Here is a 21,840-nt window from a genome sequence, read left to right on the forward strand (position 1 = left end):
CCCTGGCAGACAGCCCTGGAAATCTTAGCTGGGAAAACTCATTACTTTAAAGAAGATCTGAAAGCAATTGTGATGTGGCTGAACTCTGCTAAACCCCATCATTGGTGTGGCATTCTGGTTCAGTTCTATAGCTATGATGAATACTGGCCACTCTGAATACTGAGGCCATCCTATATTAGATTAAAAGCCATCACAAACTTTGAGATTCAGTTCTATGATTAGAAGACATGCAAATTTTTGGCTGTTGGTGGATGGAATGTTTTATTGGTACCTGAGTGTAGAAGCCTCACAAACCTGGGATACATCCCATTTGTTGGGGTACGTAGCTTTATGTATCATCCAATTCTACTTTCTTCCCAATTGAGGACTCAATGGGACTAGCCGTACCTTTCCTGCCGTGTTTCCTGTACCTTCAAACGAGCCATGAACCATCATTAACTGTTCCTTCTTTAAGTTATTGTAAAAGGAACTTTTATTCTCCTGTTTCACTTGTTGTCTCCGAAGCTTACTGCCTCCTTTTTCTAACCTAGGCCTAGTCTTGGAAGCTTCTAGCCTCTGTACTATCTAACCTAGATCTAGAATGTTTTCAGCCTCTGAGACTTACTGCTTAATAAACTCACTCTTTCTTGTTGTAACTGAACTCTGGGCTGGCTGGTTCAACTCAGATTTTCTGGCTCAAACACCTCTTACAGCTCACTTACTCAGTCTGGCTTTTCTCTTGGCCCCTGTGTTGCTCTGCTTAACCTCATCTAACTCAAGCAATCTGCTCTAATCTTCTGTCTCCTTATTCTCTGGCTTGTTCTGTTTTCACCTGAGTTCTCTCTCTCTGCAATCTCTTTATTCCTGTCCTGATAAAACTGTCTTCTCTTTTTGTTTTTCTCTGTGTTGCCCTTTAAGTAGCTTCCCTCTCCTCTCTCTTCTAGAGTTGGTTGTATCCTATTCTGTCAAATCTTTCTCTGATTCATCACTGTTTCTGCCACTCAATCAGATATTACTTTTAAACGTTGGTGTGTCCTTCTACAAACTAACTTTACCTTCATTGTTTGGGATTAAAGGCATGTATCACCACGCCTGGATCTAAGCTTTTCTCTATCTGAAGCTTGCTCTAAACCAGGCTGTCCTTGAACTCTGATCTGCTTACTTCTGTCTCCTAGATTACAGGCGTGTTTGTATTCTAGCCAGATCACACAGATCTAGAAGGACTTTGGATGTGATCTCTTGCCAGAGCAGCCTTGTTCTGAATTAACATTCCTCTACAAGTTACTTTTGCCACAGCAAAAGGAAAAGTAACTAATATATCAATTAATATTTTGCTGAGTATCTTTTGGTCCTTGGGACCAAAAGGGGGTTTTTAGGAAATGGTGTGTAGTTATTTCTTATGTTATCTTGGATGTTAGGCTAGTACTGGTTTCATAGGATGAGTGATGTAGTATTTATTCTGCATCTGTTTTATGAAAGAGATTATGAACAATTATCACAATTTCTTCTCTAAATATTTGGTAGAATTTGCCAGTGGTCCCATCTGGCGATGCTGTTTCTGTTCTAGAACACTATTAGTCATGACTCCAACTCCTCTAATGGATACCGACCTGTTTAGATTGGTTCATACTGCTTGTATATATCTTGCTAAACTGTGTCTGTCAAAGAATGGGTCTTAGTCATCTAAGTTAGCAAATGTATAGTCCTTGATTTGTTCAACCCCCTTTTCAAGTTCCTGACTTCTACTCTAACTTTTGCTATTTTTTTTCTTCTTGCTGTTTTTTGACTTGATTTGCTCTCCCTAATTTTTTAAATGTGGAAAACATATCTTCTACTTTAATTTTTTAATATATGTTTTCAGTTTTCTCCATCCACCTGTATGTGAATTTCATTGTCAGGATTCTAGATCAAGTGCTTTTATCTGTTGTTGAACCATATTGCTAGCCTGACATTTGTTTTAATAAAAATTTGAGGAGTTACTATGAGAGTATATGCGAGCAGAAGTAAAAACCGGTTGAGAGACCAGGCTTGAATTTAGGATAGGGCACTTTCTTGCTGTGCTGGAGACACTCCCTGTCCTCATGAAAGATCCTCCACATAAGACATTTTTTTCTTCTCTTGCTAGACTAGATGATGATTCAGAACCTAGTCTTTGTCACTGTGACTCTGCAATGCTTCTCAGAGATACCACTCTAATTCCTTTTGAACCACAGCTTGGCTTTTCCTCTCCTTATGTAGACCCAGGTTTCTAGGTTCTGTCTTAGATTTTCTTCTCTTTACAGAACTCTGCACATTTCCTGCAAGCCAGGCCTACTAATAAATCCCCTTATCTTTTGATTGCTGAGAAGGTGTCTGTTTCTCCTTTGTATTTGGAGGAATAAAGTCATAGGATTACAGCTTCTTTTGGATGGTTTTGTTGTCTCCGTATAAAAAGTGTTTCCTTGCATTGTCTTCTTGTTTGAATGGTGTGTAAGAATGTGATTAGATAGTTATTCTTCCATGAATAATGTTGCCCCCTTTGTCTCTTCCATGGATTTCCTTATCTTTGACTTTCTGTGGTTGTAACAACCGCCTTTCTCTTGGGCATTCATAATAGTTTTGTATTATCTGCGGTGGAAGGGTCTGTGATTGGGCATCTGGCATCCAGTTATGTGAATTTTTTAGTCATGTTGTTTCAAATGCTCCTCCTGTTCCTCCTCCATGCTCTTTATAGGTATGTTGTCCCTTCCCTGGCTACCCATAGTTCTTAGCTATTCTTTGCTGTATTTGCTCTCTTTGTTCTCTTTGATTTTCCATGTTTGAGATGCCAACTAGCATATACTCAAGCTCACTAATTTTTCCCCTCAGCAGTGCTCAGTATATAAGTTAGTCCACCAAAATCATTGTTCATTTCCATTAGAATGTATTTGATTTCAGCATCTCAGTTTTTATCTTAGGATTTCCATGTTTTTACAGCCCCTATGTCTACAGTCTCTTTTGTCCAACGGAATTATCAGCATAATGATCAAAATGGCTTACTTCCTGGCCTTGTCATTCAGACATTGTTGTAACACCTTATTCTGATACTTGCCACACACCATCAAATTGTGTTTTTCATCATTTGTGTACCTTTTCTATTCTGCTTGAGGCAGACATGCTGTCCCAGGAAAATGAAATGTTAGGAGTAGCATTTAGTAATGTGCTCTGTGGTCTTGAAATTCAGTCTCAGACTAGAAGGTGAACTTTACAAATGTTTAGTTGTAATATGCATTCTGTACACTTTAGTGGGGGTTAATATGGGCTAGAATTTTATACTTCTTCCTCCTTTGTAGAAGAGACCAACCCACCCACAAGACCTTCAACCCAAAATTTGTCCTGCCTACAAGATGTGCAGGAATAATGATGGTGCAGAGATTGAGGGGAGGGCCAACCAATTACTGTCCCAACTCAAGACCTAGCTCATGGGATAGAGCCAGCCCCTGACACTATTAACGATATTGTACTATGCTTGCGTAAGAGTTTGCTGTGCTATGCTGTCTGCTATGCAAACAGGGGCATAGTATAACTGTTCTCTGAGAGGCTTCATCCAGCAGTTGATGGAAACAGATGCAGTGACCCATAGTCAAACATTAGGCAGAGCCTGGAGAATCTTGTAGAATAGGGGGTAAAATTGAGGGAGCTGTGAGGGCTCAAGGGTACTACAAGAAGACTTACAGAGTCAACTAACCTGGGCTCATGGGGTCTTACACAGTTTGAAACACCGACCTGAGAACAGGCATGGGCTGGACCTAGGCCCTTGCACACATAGCAGATGTGAAGCTTGGTTTTCATATGAGTTCCCCAACAACTGGAGCAGGAGCTGTCTCTGACTTTTGCCTACCCTTGGATTCCCTTCCCCTAGCTGGGCTGCCTTATCTGGCCTCAGTGGGAGAGGATGTTCCTAGTCCTGCTGAGACTTAATATGCTAGGGTGGGTTGGTACCCATGGTGAGGCTTCCTCTTCTCTGAAGGGACAGGGGATGAGAGAATGGGGTGAAGAGGGTGTAAGAAAGGACTGGAAAGAGAAGGAAGCTGTGGTTGAGATGTAAAATGAATGAATGAATGAATGAATGAATGAATAAATAAATAAATAAATAAAACCAATTAATAGCCAGGCCTGGCAGTAAAGGTCTGTAAAGATACACGAGATGCTAAGACACTAAGATCTTAAGTTCAAGGCTGACTTGGGCAACTTAGCAAGACTCTGTAAAAAAAGAAATCCTAAGAAATAAAAATCAAAATAAACAAGCAAAAGACTAGTAACACATATACACACATGCGCGTGCGCACAAATCTCAAACAAAGCAAAATGAGTCAAACAGTCTACAAAAATACCACCGAGTTTCTGCTATGTTGGCCACCTACTCCTGGGAGTGGGGCCCACCCTGGAGTGTGGTTAATTCATTCAACAAAATTTCATTGGAGAAAACTGACTTTTCCTTTGCCAGAAGAAGCCAACTCCATGGAGCTCTTTCCTCTGGCTTACCTCCTTCTACCCGTTCTTCTGCATTGTTTTCTGAGCCTTGGAGAGGTCCCATTTGTGGCAGGGCACTCAACAGTCATTTATTATCAGTATTTTAACCAGTTACAAGTTTCTGCCATCACCACTGACCACTGGAAAAAAGAACTTTCTCTGACCAACGCTGACAGCTGCATTAATCTATGGGCAAAAACCATAGCTGTTCAAAAGGCAGTTTGTTGGACACATCATGTCTATTAGGCAAATAACAGCAGTAGATTCTCTACTATGACTTTCCCAGGGATGGCTTTTTGGCCAGGCTTACAGTAGCAGGCATGAATACCCTCTTGTGGAACAGGTAACGGATCTAATCAGAAAGTCACTGATTACGCCCAACACACTGGCCACTATTAAATTAATGGGTTCATCTTGTGCAGGTGATGATATTGAACTCAAGTGCTACAGCTGAGTAAGGCTACCAATGACAATTGTGCCCTAGCAAGTCTTCATAAGGGCTAGACAGAAGGCAGGAAGCTTCTAGCCCAGTGCCAGCTAGATTTCTCTAGGCCTTGTGATCAAAGCATTTGGTGACTTTAGCAACTTTTTTCTTTTTTTTTTTTTTTTTTTTAATCATCTAGTTCTGGTTGGCAACCAAAGGCAGTGGCAATCGCCTATACTGTTTGAGGGCTTCTTTGATCAACAGCCCATAGAGACTCAACTAGCTATGAGTCTCTGCAGTTACCACTTGGGCACTGGCCCAACCAAAGACACACTCTATCAGAGACTACCTTCCTTTCTTAAAAAACCCCTTTCTCATCCTTTCCACATCATACTAACTCCCCTTCTTTCATATGATTCCCTGTACTCTGCCGAAGGTTTGGATATGAGTCTTAGTATCTGCTTTGAAACACTGCTAGGTAGAGTCTTTCAGATGCCTTCTGCGGTAGACTCCTGTCATACATGGAAAGGATAGGAGCTCCACAAGGACCAAATATATCTGAGCACAGGGTCTTTTCTGAGACTGACACTCAACCAAGGACCATGTATGGTTATAACCTAGAACCTCTGCTCGGATGTAGCCTGTGGTAGTTCAGTAACTATTGGTTTCCTATAGTAAGGGGAACAAGGACTATTTCTAACAGGAACTCAATGGCTGGCTCTTTGACCTCCCTACCCCCCAAGGGAGGAGCAATCATATTAGGCCACAGAGGAGGACTTTGCAGCCAGTCCTGAAGATACCTGATAAAACAGGGTCAGATGAAAGGGGAGGAGGTCCTCCCCATTCAGTGGACTTGGAAAGGGGCAGGGAGGAGATGAGGGAGGGAGGATGGGATAGGGAGGGAATGAGGGAGCAGGATACAGCTGGTATACAGAGTTAACAAAATATAACTAATATGAAAAATAAATAAATAAATAAAACCCCTCTCTCACGGGCTTTTTACTATTTTCCCTGGGATCTACATGTACCCACTTCCACATCGATGCACATACATGAGAGTTAGAAGTTAGGAGTGGCATTAGAGAGAACATGTGTTTGTCTTTTTGAACCTGAGTTACCTCACTTAGTTTCTAAGTTCATCCATTTATCCTACAAATTTCCCGATTCCACTTTTCCTTATGGCTTAATTAACCTCCACTGTATATGTGTTTTATTTTTTATTATCCTTTGATTTGTTAATGGACTTCTAGGCTGATTCCATTTCTCCTGCTATAATGAACTGAGCAGCAACAAACATGGACATGTAAGCATCTATGTGGTAGAATGAGAATCTTTGGATATTGCCCAGGGACAGAATACCTGGGTCATATGGACATTCTATTTTTAGACTTGTGAGAAACCTCCACAGTGATTTCCATAATATAGCCTGCTTTTATTGTATCCCACTGGAGATTTTGGTGTGTTGTGGCTTCATTTTTATTCAGTTCTAGGAACTGTTTGATTTCCTTAGTGACAAATCAATCATTTAACAATCCTTTTTATTTTTAGATTTATTCAATTGTGGTTAGATGGACTACAAGAGACTATTTTAGTTTCCTTCTATCTGGTGAGACCTTCTCTGCGCCCTGATGTAACCTGTTTTATGGGAATTTTCATGTGATACTTAGAAGAATGTCTGTTATGCAGTATTTATATGGAATCCACTTAGTCTATAATGTCACCTAACTCTGATGTTTAGTTTTCATCAGAATAGTCTCTTGGTGGGAGTCCCCCATTATAATTGTGGTGGAACTACCCTGTGACTTAGTTCTTATGAACTTTACTGCACCTGAATCTAGAATTTTTGTATCATCATGGTTCCTTTAATCAGTGAGTGTTATTCTATCTGTTCTGACTAGTTTCAGTTTGTTAGATGTTAGAGATGCCTTCCTGTTGCCTAATTTTTCATTCTTTTATCATGAAGCAGTGTTTATCTTTGATGCGTATCTTGGAGGAAGAAAATAGACTTTTTTTTTAATCAAATCTCCTAATCTGTGTCATTTGATAGAGGAACTGAGAGCATTATAGTTTAAAATTATTACAAAAAAAAAACCCAAAGAAAAGAAAATGGCAGTTATTCATACCAGATATGTATGTGGGCTTCTCAAGGGAGCAAAGAGCTGTCATATTTTTCTTTCATTGTTGCAGAAACCTCAGGCTGAAGGCCTGCAGCTATTACTACAAATGTAAATTCTCATATTGAGATTTCCACATGTTGATTTTCAGAAAAAATTAAAACACAGTTCACCTTGCTCCTCAGCCCTTTTTTGGTGCCCAGCATATCCCACATTGTCACAGTTTGAGTTGATTGCTACTAACACCTGTTTTTCTTAGCTTATTTTATTCATTAACTTATTGACCTTGCCCTTGGATACATTTGAATTCCTGATGTTTGGACTAGAGGTTAATTTTAACTGTAGATTTTAAGTTTTTAATTGTCACAGTCAAAAGTCAAACAGTTTTCTTTTGTCTAACTTTTGAGTTTGAGAAGCAGCTCTTCAGCAAACATCTTGATATTTTATTTTTCATGTTGTGTATGGAAGAATAATGAAATGTAATAAACTAATGAATTTAATTGTATGAGTTGCTGAATATTAGTATGTATGTACTTAATCTCTATTGGAAATAAGACACAGAACAATGTTCTCACCTATGTATGTTCTCTTATAGCTTCTTACAGCAAATCTCTTCCCTGTACTCTCTGGTAATGAGCAACAACTTATTTCTGTTCTTTTATTTTAACTTTTTTTTTCTAGAAGAGTATACAAATGCAGAAGTACATTTTCATTCTGCTTTCATTTAATGTAGTATCTCAGAGATTCATCTCATTATTAATATTGGTAATTCATTCTTTTTCATGGCTGAGTTGTAGTCTGTGTCATAGGCTAGCACTCTTGGCTAATATCTTTACTAGTGATAGAGAATTATGTTTTGACATTTGACAGTGGTGGTAGTCTAACAGGTAGCCTTGTGCATGCCAGACCAGCCCCGTACCACTGAGTCACACCCTTCAGCTTTCATCTGAATGTTTGAATAGTAAGAACTAAAGTGTTCTGGGCTTTCTTATACTAACCTTCATTTAGACATGTTTTCACTTTTATCTGGTAAATATCGAAGAGTGAATTTGCCAAGTCACTTAAAGCATATGTTGAACTTAGGAGTAAACTGCTGAGTTGCTTTCTTTTAGTGCCGTATCATTCTTCATGCATAGCAGAAGTGTGGGGGTGGGGTGGGGAATTGGAGCAGCTCCGGGGCTGTGAAGTGCGTGGGAGCTTGCATTTGCGTCATCCCAACCTACTAAGCATTCTTTCACATGGTTATTGACACATGTCTTCTTTTGTGAAGTTTGTTTAAATTTTTATGCTGCTTTTTTATCATGATTTTCCTCCTTATTGAATTGTAAGTATTCTCTATATACTTGAGTTGTGTTTCTATTGTAGTATTTATTTTGTAAATATTTTTTTTCCAATGCAGCCTAAAGCTTAGATCTTTATTTTTAAATGGTGTTTAGAGAAATTTTAGATTTTGGTAAAGCACAAACCATCATTCTTTTTGTTTTTGTTTATATCATAAGGGACAGGAGCTCCACAAGGAGAGCAACAGAACCAAAAAGTCTGGGCACAGGGGTCTTTTCAGAGACTGATGCTACAACCAAGGACCACTCTTGGAGATGGCCTGGAACCCCTGCACAGATGTAGCTCATGGCAGCTCAGTCTCCAAGTGGGTTCCCTAGTAATGGGAACAGGGGCTATCTTTGACAGGAAGTCAGTGGCTGGTACCAGTCCCCCCTGGTAGGGGGGAGGTGATCAAATAGCCTTACCAGGCCACAGAAGAAGACAATGCAGCCAGTCCTGATAGGCTAGGGTCAGATAGAAGGGGAGGAGGACCTCCCCTATCAGTGGACTTGGGTAGGGGCATGGGAGGAGATGAGGGAGGGGGGTGAGACTGGGATGGAATGAGGGAGGGGGCTACAGTTGGGATACAAAGTGAATAAATTATAATTCATAAAAAATTAAAGATAATAACAATCCAAAAAAATGAAAAAAGAGAAATCTACAACTATTCCCAAAGATTTTTCTCATATGCTTATTTAGAAATTTTGCAGTTTAGTTTTTGTACTAGGTCTGTATTATATCCTGTGTCAATGTGGTATAAGGTAATGAGTGAATTATTTCTCTTTTCTTATGGCTATTCAGTTGCTCCAAATAATTCCTAAAGAGAAATATCTTGGTTTTCTTTTCCTTCCTTCATTTCTTCTTTCCTTCCTTCCTTCCATCCTTCCTTCCTTCCTTCCTTCCTTCCTTCCTTCCCTCCCTCCCCCTTCCTTCCTTCCTTCCTTCCTTCCTTCCTTCCTTCCTTCCTTCCTTCCTTCCTTCCGTCCTTCCTTCCTTCCTTCCTTCCTTCCTTCCTTCCTTCCTTCCTTTCTCTAAATGCTTATCATCATTGTCAAATATCCACTGACTATATATGAACTAATTCTTGGAACACTAATTTTATCCTGGTGGTCTGTATAACCATCAGTTAGTCAATAACTTACAGTTTGGGTAGGTGAAACTGTCTAGTAAATTTTTAGACAGTCTAAGACCTATTATTTTGATCTGTTAAAAAAATATTGTTTGTATTAGCTTACATTGCTTTTAAGCTCATCTCTTCATTTTCTATTTTTTAAAACTTTACAATTTCCTTGATGGGAATTGCTTTGAATGTATGGATAAACTGGCTATTAAGAGACTATACACATCTCTGCCAATCTATCTCCTCCTTGATTTCTCTCCGCAGTATTATGTGTCGTTAAGTGTTCCGTTTGTAGTCTTTTCTTATTTATCTGACTCTTTTCATTTGCTGGTTGTGGTGTCTGTGCAGGTTGTTATCACACATGCCTGTGTGAAGGTCAAGGGTGACTTGTAGGAGTTTATTCTCTGTTTCCTGCACGTAAGCAGGAACCGACTCAGGCTCTTAGGGTTGCTGCTAAGCGTCCTCACCCGCGGTGTCAACTCAGCTTCATTATTGTTCTCTGTGAACTTTTGAACACATCTGTTGTTACTCTTGTGTCATTGTCAGTATTTCTCAGATGAAAACATCTTTGATTCTCCCAAGTGCTGTAGTGTTTTTCTTTTCTGTGATTTGATGGAGCCAAAGTTGACATGATCAAGAGAGAAGGCATGACTTAGGACATATTTCAAAAATAATACTGCTAAATGTGGTGATATCAAGGCCAGGGAACCTATGAGTGAGCAGAGAAATAAGCTATATCCTAAAACATTGTGCAAACACAGACCATACTAAAACATGTGTCTTAGATAGGTGCCAGTCAGGCTGTGGTCATGAATAGCAGAATTGTTTAGCTATTCTTTTTCTAGAGCTGATCTAAAACACAGAAGCGGGTACTAGGCTAAGTCTGAAGATTCAGACCAGAATGTTCTTTGCTTCAGGAACTCTAGTTCTTCAGGAACTTTCTGTCCCCCCTCCCAGTGGTTCTAGGTTCTGGTTGACTCCCCATTGTAGTACAATTGAAGGTCAGGAACTTAGCAGTGACAGTGAACTCCTACAGTTGCCATAGTTACTGGATTTATAGCAGTGATGTATGACGTCTGCCACTGCCTCTGTCCTTATTTATCTGGACTCTCTTTTCAAGATTCGTGCAAGGGCGTTACAGGCACAAAGCCTGAGCCACAGGGAGATCCCCTTGGAAAGCTGGCTTGAAAGTCGATTCAAACTTACTGTGCCTCAAAGTGAGTCAGCTGTACTCTGGACTGGAGAAGCACAAAGCATTTCCTAAGCTCCTTTGTGCCAACTTCGGTGGCAGCAAATTTCCTTACTGATGTTTGAAGATGGAGAAATGACTTAAGCGTTTATCTAGCAAACTGTGTTTGGAAATGAGAAAAAAAATTTCATTCTCTGAAGTAAAATTGCATGTAATTACCTCGACCCCTCAGAAGCAGGGAATAGAGTTTAAAGCAACACCACAGCCGGCCAGGGTTCCTCATCTCACCTCGCCTAATATTCATGCAAGAAGCTTTTTGGAGGGCCTTGTAAGCCAGGGAATTGCACCTTTCAACTACGTGGTGTTTACTGAGCAAAAATCTACCAGCCTAGTAAATCATAAAAATTTCTGTGGGTGCATACATACCTATTTCTTATTTATTACTAAAATTTGAAGAGATTTCTAGCTACCTCCACTTTTCAAAGTTATTGCTCTTTAACTAGATGACAGATACATTTCTACTATTTTAATTGTTATATCTTCCATTGTGTTTGTCTTTGATGAGGGCATTTGGCTCGTTTTGGTCTTTGACCTATCTTGTTCTTATGCAGGTTTTTTTCTTCCTCTTTAGAACCTCACGGTTACATTGTGAGGTCTCGGTGAACTGTGATGTAAGCAACTTGCCCAGTAAATGTTCTTTCCCATCCCTGTGTCTTGTTCTACCCTTTCCTGCCTCCCCTCCTTGCATCTGTATTTTATTGTTCCTTTCCTGCCTCTGACCCCTTCACTCCATTATATCAGTATCTCCAAGGCCTCTCCCTTAAGTCACTGGGGCTTAGAACAGGCTTTGCTTCTTCGCTTGCAAGCACCCCCTGTTGCTCCATAAAAGGGGATACCCTGCCCCTTCTATCTAAAATGCAGATTTACAAAGAAGCTAAAAAGAAGCAGTCCATAGTGTTTTTACCCAGTATTTCAGAGACTGATCACATATCTGGCTTTGTTGGTCTGTAGAGGAATGAGAATATCTGATCAGATTGGGAAATTGAGAATTAGAGGTTTTGGTTTTTTGTTTTGTTTTGTTTTATTTTGGCTTTAAAGAAGAAAAGCTCCCGTTTAAGCTCGCAGAGTTAAAAGCTGATGTAGAAACTTGAAATGAGTTTCATATTCTGGTTCCTTTGGGGCTCATTCAGCATGTGATCTTTGCAGACTCCTAGTAAGTGGCACATTTCTCTCTGCTTTCATGGCCCTGCTCACAGCTTGTGTGGGGCTGGGTAGGCTGCTGTGGGGCATTGTTCTCCCTGCTTGGACATTCTGTATACTCTTAAAAGCAGGGGGCACTCCCCATGGTGCTTTTTTTTTTTTTAAATTTCTGCTTACATTCTACCCTGTAAAAGAAATTTATCCTCAACATCTCTTCAAACTGTAGCTCCATTCACTGTTTACAAAGAAAATATGTGCATGGAGGTGATATGAGAGGAACATTTTGAGCTAAGAACCATGCAAGAAGGAAGGTGAGTGAGGTATGGAACCCTGGAGTCTTTTGATGCCTGATGAATGGTCACTAAAGCAGGAAGATTTGCCTTCCAAAGGCTTGAGGCAATTCACAATAGTTGGTGAGTCTTAACGCAGACTTCAGCCAATAGCTGTGATCTCATGACTTGTGTTTGAACATTCCTACCCTCTGAAGCCAAAGCTGTGCAGATGAAATTGACTTCAAAATGCACACATCAACCTTCCCTTTCATGTACCAAAAACACCAAGCAAAGAAGTTTAGAATTAAGAGATGATCATTCTCAGAAAGTGGTCACATCTGTTAGAAGCCTGTTCATTCCCTACCCAGGTAACTTTGTGTCAGTGTCAGCAGGATAAGTGAGACTTTGAGCTAAAGCAAGCCATAGAGTAGTGGCTATGGAAGGAAGGCTAAGAAAACAGACCTTCTATTTGAAAAGGTTTTGGGGGAAAGAGCAACAACAGTTCAAACAGGAAATTAAAAATTGGAAATATGCTTTTGTGAAGAAGATAGAGGATATTATTATTTTGTTGTTCATAGTCACTATCAATTTAAAACCATCTAGATATTATTATTATTTTCAACTAGAAAGATCAGCACATGATCCTGACATGTGCTGACATCAGTTTCAGGCTTCCTGGAGGTGACAGAATGAGAAAAGTGGGGACCTACTGGAAGGGACATCTGTGGACAATAGAGATGTATGCAGAGGCTGGCAAGGCATGAGGCTTCTAAATTGTGGTGCCTACCTGGAACCTATGAAAAGATGAACAAGGAATAATGATAAGGCTGGAAGATATGAAGGCTTCCATGCTACTCTAGAGGTCCTGATGAGGCTTTGAAACTACTCAAAGCAAAGCTCACCCACTAGAGAAGTCCCACAATAAGAGGAAACAGCCTGGCTCCAGCCCTACACTGTGCTTAGGTCTTGATTGGAAGCATCAAGCTAAAGTTCATTTATCATTTCCTGAAGCCATCCATCCCCAGGGAAAGGCCATCCTAAGTGGTTCCTCCCATGCTAGCTAAGACTACTATAATAGTATTCCATAATCAGAATGGTTCGTAAGCAACAAAAATTTGTTTCTTGTGGTTTTTGAGGTTAAAAAGTCCAAGATCGATGTACATTCAGTGTCTAATGGGGTCCTAGATTTCTTGCTGGGCTATCTTGCTGAGTTCCACTTAAGATGGATAGGCAAAGGATCTCTTTGATCTCATTGGACTCAATGGCTGAGTCCTTATGAACAGATAAGTACTCCTAGATTCCTATGTGTTAATGCTATCACCTTTGGGGTAAGGATTTCAACGCACAAAGTTTAGAATTGGGAGGTCAACATTCTGCCCACGGTAACTTACTCTTTAAATTCTGGCAACTTCATCCTTTGTCAGGCAGGTTTGAAGGTGTTTGATTTTGTTCCTATATTGAAGCCTAAGGATTTTAGCAAGTATTTCATTAATGTTCATCCATTTATAACTCTGTAACCAGAATATATACCCAAATCACTGTGCTCATTTATGTGGTCTTTCCAATATGTAATCAAAAGAAATTTGTCTGAGAATCGTGACCAGTCACTGTCACATAGCTCAGGCTGTGCAGAATATGTGCTATTTATAATTTATTTTCCCTGATGTATTTATTAAAACTTTGTATCAAAATATGTTTACCAAGTAGTGAATCGTTTCATACCTCTATAATAAAGGGCAGTTGTTAGAGCGTGTACAGCCTCCAGCCTATTTGGAAGGAGCTTGGGTGGGCAAGAGAGAGAGAGTTTGTGTGTATCAGTCCTGAGTGAGAAGAAGACTGGTTGTCCTCCCAAAGACTGTGATAGAATGCACCAGCTCTAATCACGACCCATCTGGAGGAAGCGCTGAAGGCTTACAGGCTCTATTTTCCATCTGAGCACACCCCGGGCCACATGCCTGAGGGGGTTGCTCAGCTAGCAGACACCCACAGGTTTCATCTGCTGCTAAAAAATGGCAGATCAGAAAGCCTGGAGAGCAAGGCTGAAATAAGATGCCCTGAACTGACTCTTGGGCTCTGTTCCCTTCCTCCAGTTAGGGCTCGCTGGGACAGAATGCTTTCACTCTGCAATTGAAAAGTTATGAGAAGGCATTGGGAAGGTAGTTCAAGTATCACCATGACATCTTTCTAAGAATTAAAAACTGTGTCCTAGGAACAATTTTTAAAAAGGATGAAAGAAACTGACTTTGAGATAACTGTATCTCTTGTCCACTTGAGCCAGATCTTTTCTTTCATCCTTTATTTCAGTATCAAATCTGGGTACACTTAATTTGTCTAGACTCTTCTCTTGGAATTTCCTGAAAAAGAGTTGACTGTTCTCTGTAGAGATAAGGTCACTTCCAAAAGATGAAAGCACATGGGTTAAGATAAATTATTGTGAGAATCACAGTAATTTAAATTCCTTAAAGTTTGCCCTGGAGTTGAGCAAGGCAACATAGGCATAGAAAATTAAACACTGAATGTTCTCCCTCATATGTGAATCCCGGCTTGAACATCTAATTTTGTGTGTGTAAGCAGGAATCCTATAGAAAGAACTAGAGGGAAGCCACTGGAGAGATGAGGCCTTAACAGAGGGGACAGTGAACATAGTGATTATGTAAGTAGAAAGAGGGATCAGAGCCAGTGGGAAAGTTTAAAGAGGGGGAGGGTGGAGGGATAACACAACTGGAGATGACTGTACTGGGTTTGCCAAGAATGGGAGCCACTAGCAGCCAGGCACTGATCAAGGAGGAACTCAAGGAATCCTACACTTCACTATTGACCCATATACTATAGTTTCAGGGAAGGGAAAATCATCAGTTTTAGTTATGTAGCCACTGAATACATAATGGAGAGTCTCAAGCCAATAGTCACAGAGATACTCCCTTTTGAGCTAAACTAGTCAGAAAACAACAATCATGAATCCGAAAAGGGACAGGACATGAGAAGGGAGAGTGATTGGTGTGGGAGGGAGAATCAGAGCATATGGAAGAGACTAACCAGAATGGATTAGATATGTGTAGAAATCCTCGAATAATCAACTTAGTGTTAGAGATGGCTTAAGAAAGATCACTCTTTCTCAAAATATACCTGAGACTTGATTCCGAAGCACAGATGGAATTAGTTGCTGCTGCTGGTGCTCTTTATCCACACATTTCTAAATCAGGCCACCACCAGGTCTACTAGTCAAGATTCCTACCTATTTGTTTGTTTGTTTGTTTTTTTTTTCCGCTGCATGAGGGCCTATCCTTGCCAGAGACTTGTGTTCAGTTCCTGTGGAGGGTTAGTGTTCATTATAACAACCCTGTCAAGAGCATGTTTAGAGCACAGCATCATTAGACACACATCCCTGCTCAGTAGTTGGCTGGGAGTGTGAGCTAAGGTGCTAAGGTCCATCCGGATTGTTGGGTTAAGAAGAAACGGGGCTTAGTGTTATTCCATGAAAGTAGTATTGGCCAGGCTCTGTTCTGATTTTGACCTTAGGTAGCCAGACAGCTTGCCATGCCGTTGTTCACTGGCATGAAAAACACAGCAGCAGTTCCATATTTAACAAGCTACATTGTACACTGGGAAAGCTTGAGCATTTCTTGACCTCAGAAGGTTTTACAGCTCCAGTAGCATGTGTCAGATATCCAGTAGGGCTATGCAAAGATGCTCCTTCTTTGAAATGGTATTCTTCAATGGAGTTACTGAAATTACAGTGCTGGTAACACCGAGATGATTCTTGACAACAGAAACTGTAAAAGTAGGTCTTTGTTTTACATTTTTACCAAATCTCTAAATTGAGGCCATATTTTCTGTGTCGTCTTCTAGTCTCCTCTTGGCACTGTGGTGGAATGGTACATATTTAAAGACTGGTATTTTGGAGCTGTGCAAACCACATAAGTGTTTTTTTTTTCCCTACAAGTTATTTCTGTTAGTTGCCTGCTTTACTTGCAAGTTGACTATAAATGTCATGAAGTTTATGTCCTATATAAATTGCTTTAATTATGTTGGGTTTATGTAACTTCTTTGTGCTTGTATGGGCTAAATGTATAAATGCATTTTCTTCAATAAACTCTAGAAGTTTGCTGAATTTCATAGTAAATAAATACAACTCTATTTAAATGAAAGTGTTTATTCTCACTGGTCTGAAGTCTAAATCACAGAGATCATTGTTACTTCATGATGATACTGCATTTTAGTAATTAATAGAGAGGGCTATGCTTTCATCAAAGCAATCCCAGATGGGAAGTGTTGTTTTTAGGTTTCTAGTTTACCAACATAAGAATCCTTCCTTCCCTCTCCTCAGCCCTACAAAAACAAACATGGCCCAGATGCTACAATAAACGTGTGGGATCAATCTATATTCTTGCATGAACATTTGTTATGTCAAACTCTAATATAAGACCAAGAGATGTTTTTAGCTGTTTCTAGCCAGTTGCTAAATTGAGAGGCAGTACCAGAAGTAAATGCAAAAAAAAAAAAAAAAAAAGAAATGACTGAGGAGTTAATTTGTAATGAAATTCCCAGTAGATTAAAACACCAGCAAAATCCCTGTAACAACTCCCCCCATATCCAGCAGTCAAATTTGACTTTGCTAAATTAAATAAAATATAAGAGAACCTGGAAGCAGTCTGAAAAAAATCTAATCATTGTTCACTTTAACCATACTGATGGATGTCTGGGCAGCTAACAAGATAACAGTGCGCTATGCCAGCTCTATTAAAGCTGTGACTGAACACCCATGACAGCAGTTTAGGGGAGGAAAGATTTGTTTTGCTGGAAGTTTCAGAGGTTTCGCTGTAGTTTTCAGCTCCCATCATTCTAGGCTTGTGTTGAGTCAGAACATGAAGCTGGCAGGAGTGTGCAGCAGAGGACATTCTTGACCTCCTGGCTGACAGGAAGCAGAGAAAGAGGAAGAGACCTAAGATCAAGTGCTCCCTTAGGGACCCACTTCCGACAGCGAGGCCCCACATTCCAGAGTTTTCAGAACCTCCCAAGATAGCACCACCAGCTGGAGATCAAACATTCAGTGTATGTCCCAGAAGGGTAGGAGGGGCTACTTACAGACAGCTTTAGAGGCCTCAGTATATGGGTCACTGGTTCTAGGTGTTTGGACCTGTGAGTCAGAACATCATGGAAGAAGGGTGTGTGCAAGAGAAAATGCAAGGTACTTGCCTCATGGTACTTAAGCAACAGAGGCTACATGAGAGGATTGTCCCCAGCAACACACTAAAGCCCTGTATTCCACCCATGTTGATGGTTTACTCAGTGGATTAAACCATAGATTAGGTCAGGGCCATCATGATCTGATATTCCTGTCGCTCCTATCACTGTTCGGAAACTAGAAAAACAATCATTTCTATTTGTCCTATTAAGTTAGTCCCATCTACTGAAATTAACTATATTTTTTGTTTGGTAGTTTAAGATGACAAAAAGGAATATTTAGTGGTTAATCTTGATAAACGTATTTTGGAGAATCAGAAATAGTTTTAAAGATTCATTTTATTGGTAGAATTTTACATGAAAAGTCAGTGTGGTAAACTTCAGTCTAAGCTGAGGAGCTGCTTCTGAGAAATAGGTGGATGAAATCACAGGTGCTTAATAATAAAAAGAAACACAATTTGTAAAAATTTTAATTTGAGAGAGAGAGAGACATTTTAGTAAAGACCCAGGGACAGGGAGGGTGAGATGAACGCAGCCAGTATGTGGTGCGAACATGTTCTGAATATCACATTGCACGCCATTAATTAATAATGCCAACATGACTCCAGAAAACAACGTAGAGGGGCTGAAGATAGGGCTTACTGGCAGAGTGCTTGCGTAGCACTGAAAAACAAAATATTATCAGCTATGGCAAATGTAAATAAAAATACATTTCAAAGGCCCTTGCAAATAAGAACTAATTAAAAGAAGCTATCTGAAAACACACTATAACAAGAACATTGTGGCCTTAACTGTGAGAAAGGCATACAGCAGATTGTCATACGAAGGAGCAAATATGTAATAATAAGTTCTTATTTGAAGGAGAAGGACAGTAGGAAGAATGATCTCTATAGCTTGGTTCCATAACGGTGCTGGGCCACATTTAACTTTGATGAATTTTTTTCTTTAATTTTCAAGATGGGAAAGATAGGCAAAAGGTGTAGTAAAAATGAATGGATTTTCAGAGAATGCTCTATGTCTCCATCATCTGTTATACCCACCAGAAGTAGCATAGTATCAAAATTTTGTGGTGCTAACACCCCTTGAAATTCAAAGGCATGCTTGTGTCCTTTATACACGTGGATTAGCCTTGGAGACCAGGTACTCCGTAAGCAGGCTTACTTCATCTATACAGAAAAATGTTTGCAGATTCTTGAGTTTTAATTATAATAATCTGAAAATAAGATTACAGGAAATGGATTAGGAAATGATGAATCATCAATTAGACATTTATTATCTAGCTTCAAATCACCTCATCTATAAATCTTTCTAAGAAACATTTCTCTTCAGCTCAGAAAAACAAATGTATTTAGTCTTTCAAGAGAAGACAATGAAACATTTAAAGACACCTATTTCTTTTAATGCTTGATTGAAACCCACAACATTCCCAGTTCAGGTTTCCTAAGAAACAGCTACTGTGTTACCTTCTTTAATGATCCTTCTTGCAGCAGAAACCAAACTCCTTTTCAACCTGGAGTCGAGCAGGAAACTACAAATTAATAATAAAAAGTGATAGAGAACTAAGGCTTTTCCATTTTAAGGCTCAACAAGGAAACCTGATAAAGCATAGTTGCCTTTCATGATCCTGGGGAAAAAATCCATTTGTAAGTTAACTGGTTGACAGCCCTGTAACTTAAAGGAAACAATTGCAGTAAAGCTCAGCTATACCAGACTCTTAGGCTTTAATTCCTTTTGATGCGGGATTTCGTTGTGTCATTTAGGCTGACCTGGACTCTGATCCTTTCTTCCCTTGGCTTCTCTGGTGCTGGGATTAAAGACCTATGCACCATGTTTGGCTCAAAGTTTGCTTCAATTTTAAGGGTAAACCATTAACCATTGGTACACTCTTTTCTTAGCCAACATTTCTCATGTTTGCAAAAATGGATTTCAAAAAGTAACTATATATGTTTTGTATTTTAAGTATACATATATAGCTTAAAATTTATATGTATTAAAAAGTACATTTTAATGAGGCTCTTTTTAATGAGGCTCTCTGATAAGGCATTTTGATAAACTCTCGCACTTCACTGCAGCCTCCAACTCTGCATCCCAATGACTAAAGAGCCTATAGTGCACACTCTAGTGGGCTGTAAAATCTAGACATGCACACACCCTAATTCATTCTTGTGTGAATGACTTTCCTAATGTATTATTTATCTGAAACAAGAGGGCTGAGAGGGTTACTACAACTTTGGAAAACTAAAATGATTTCATTAGAAAGTTTACCAAGGACTTTTAAGCCTGTATTCTTAGCAAGCAATGCAAGGGCAATGTCATTCTTAAGCACAGCTCTCATTTCCTGTGTCACATGTGCAGATAGGTAAAATAATGTGGGCTTCATAGAGAAGATCACTACGATGTCTTGAAGGATCTTGATTTTTCATTTGTGGTCTCCCGGCCTAAGGTTCTTCTTACGCTCTTAGCAGTTGCTTATGTACGACTGAAATGCTACAGATTTGCTAAATCATTATTATGGGGCTATAAGTTTCCTATACATTGGCCAAAAGGACTATAATTCCAGAATAAAATTCTCGTTTCTTTATATTGTTAGAACAGATATATTCGGTTTCTCTCATATTTATTTTTCATGGACACACTAAATCTAGCCACACTGTTCCCTCCAAGAGTTTTATTTTCATTTTTCCTAAATTATAAATTTCCTTATGTCATTGCTCATGGATTTTAAACACTAACTTATCTAACTTTTCTGATTCACATTGGATTAAAGAGCAGACATTATGGAAAATTTTTATGTTCCCCAGCAGATAAAGTCTTCCTTTGCATTAAAAAAAAATGAAAATGGACACAACCTACCTTATTGTGGATGGAACTACTGTACAATATGTTTTCATTATGGACAGTATTACCTATAAATAAAGACTTTCACTATTTATTCAATTAATAACTTAAAATAATCCATCTACTAATCAACTAAAGTAATACAAAGAGTAGGACACAGAAAATTATTAAACAGATAACAACAGCATGTCAAGAGAGGACTGAATGTCATTTTCGTGCAGGCTGATTTGAGTTGAACATTGAAGAGTCAATTCTATTTGGAAATAGACTTTCAAGTCCTAATAGTAACAACTGCTACCTCATTAAATCCTTTCCTTTTTCTCTCAACATTTGCCAGGACTGGCCAGTTGCAGAGCACAGGTTTCTAGCCTCCTCCAGTGGTAGCTTATGCTGCCCCGCTCTGTTACCACGAGAGCCCTGTTTTCAGCCAGTCACACCACGCAATTCTACTGCTCCTCCCTCTCACAGTCACTGGTTCAGGCTGGTTGTTCAACAGCTCTCTACCTGGCCTTTAACTTCTAACTCTTCTTTTCCCTCCCAACATTTTTCATATATATATTCCTCTTCTTATCACAATCATATGAATCACTTTGTTTAATGTTTCACAAATTTAATTTCTATCAATAACTTACATTTTCAACCATCAGAATTGAGTTTCATAAACCATTATTATTGTTTATAACAATGTACATGTACATGTCTCATTTACAAATTCTGTGTGAGAAAACTGAGACTGATTCATTCATGAGAACACATGAAAGAATTCATGCCACGAGAAGAACACACAAAGAAATGGTAGGGGAATCAACCCTGTCCAACACAGTCAACCAACAAACCTCCAATACTACTACAATAGGAGGAAAAGAACGACACTAATACAGCACCAAAACAGCAGGAACTAACAAGCCCCTCCCAACAATAACTTTAAATAAAAATGTTCTTAACTTTCTAACAAGCCACAGGCTGACTGGATTTACAAACAAGACTCAATTATCTGTTATCTCCAAAAGTTCACTTCCCTAGCAAAGGCATCGAAAAACTAAGTGTGAAAGGATGAAAATCAACCTACCAATCCAATGGAGACCATAAATAAGCAAGCATAGCATTAATTATGCTTGCTAATGTAGACATGAGAACAAAACTAGTCAGAAGAGATAAAGAAGGCCCTTCCATATTAACAAAGGGAACTTTCATTAAGCAGATAAAACAACCATAAATATGCATGCACTGCATATTGTGTGTTATACAATAAACACTAAAAGAAATAAAAGATCTCATAGGTACCAGCATAACAATAGCAGGAGACTTCCACTACTTTATTCTAATATTTATATAGATCTTTGTATTTATCACATCATATGACACTAACGAATTCTTCCATAACAAAAACCCTTTGGGACTATTTTTTTTTAATCTTTTCAGGCCACAATGGAATAAATAAATGTGCAGACAAAGAGCAAGAGAAACCTCAAATGATACAGATACACAGAGACTGAATAATGTTCTTTGGAATAAGTAGTGGAGCATTAAAGAGGTCAAGGACAAATTTGTTTTAAAAACCCAGAAAGAACAACAAAAACCAATACTATACCCTACCACATCCTCTGGTTAAAGAAAGCTAAGGCAGTCCTCAAAGAAACTTTATAGCTATGAGCAAAAGAAAAGAAAGAAAGAAAGAAAGAAAGAAAGAAAGAAAGAAAGAAAGAAAG

The 21,840-nt window shown here is 39.2% G+C and overlaps 1 protein-coding gene across 1 annotated transcript in view; it reads right to left on the reverse strand.

Moving 5' to 3' along the window:
- Nucleotides 1-17,674: 17,674 nt before the first annotated feature.
- Nucleotides 17,675-21,840, reverse strand: part of Bank1 (B cell scaffold protein with ankyrin repeats 1) — a 266,039-nt gene continuing 261,873 nt past the window's right edge. Inside the window, exons 16-18 of the mRNA XM_055628076.1 lie at nt 20,147-20,199; nt 18,757-18,821; nt 17,675-18,506 (exon numbers count right to left, since the gene is read on the reverse strand). Of these exons, the coding sequence (XP_055484051.1) occupies nt 18,762-18,821; nt 20,147-20,199 (113 nt within the window). The 3' untranslated portion in view covers nt 17,675-18,506; nt 18,757-18,761. The remainder of the gene's footprint in view (nt 18,507-18,756; nt 18,822-20,146; nt 20,200-21,840) is intronic.

This window comes from Psammomys obesus, unplaced genomic scaffold, assembly GCF_907164565.1.
Source record: "Psammomys obesus unplaced genomic scaffold, mPsaObe1.curated_primary_1811, whole genome shotgun sequence".
Taxonomy (NCBI): domain Eukaryota; kingdom Metazoa; phylum Chordata; class Mammalia; order Rodentia; family Muridae; genus Psammomys; species Psammomys obesus.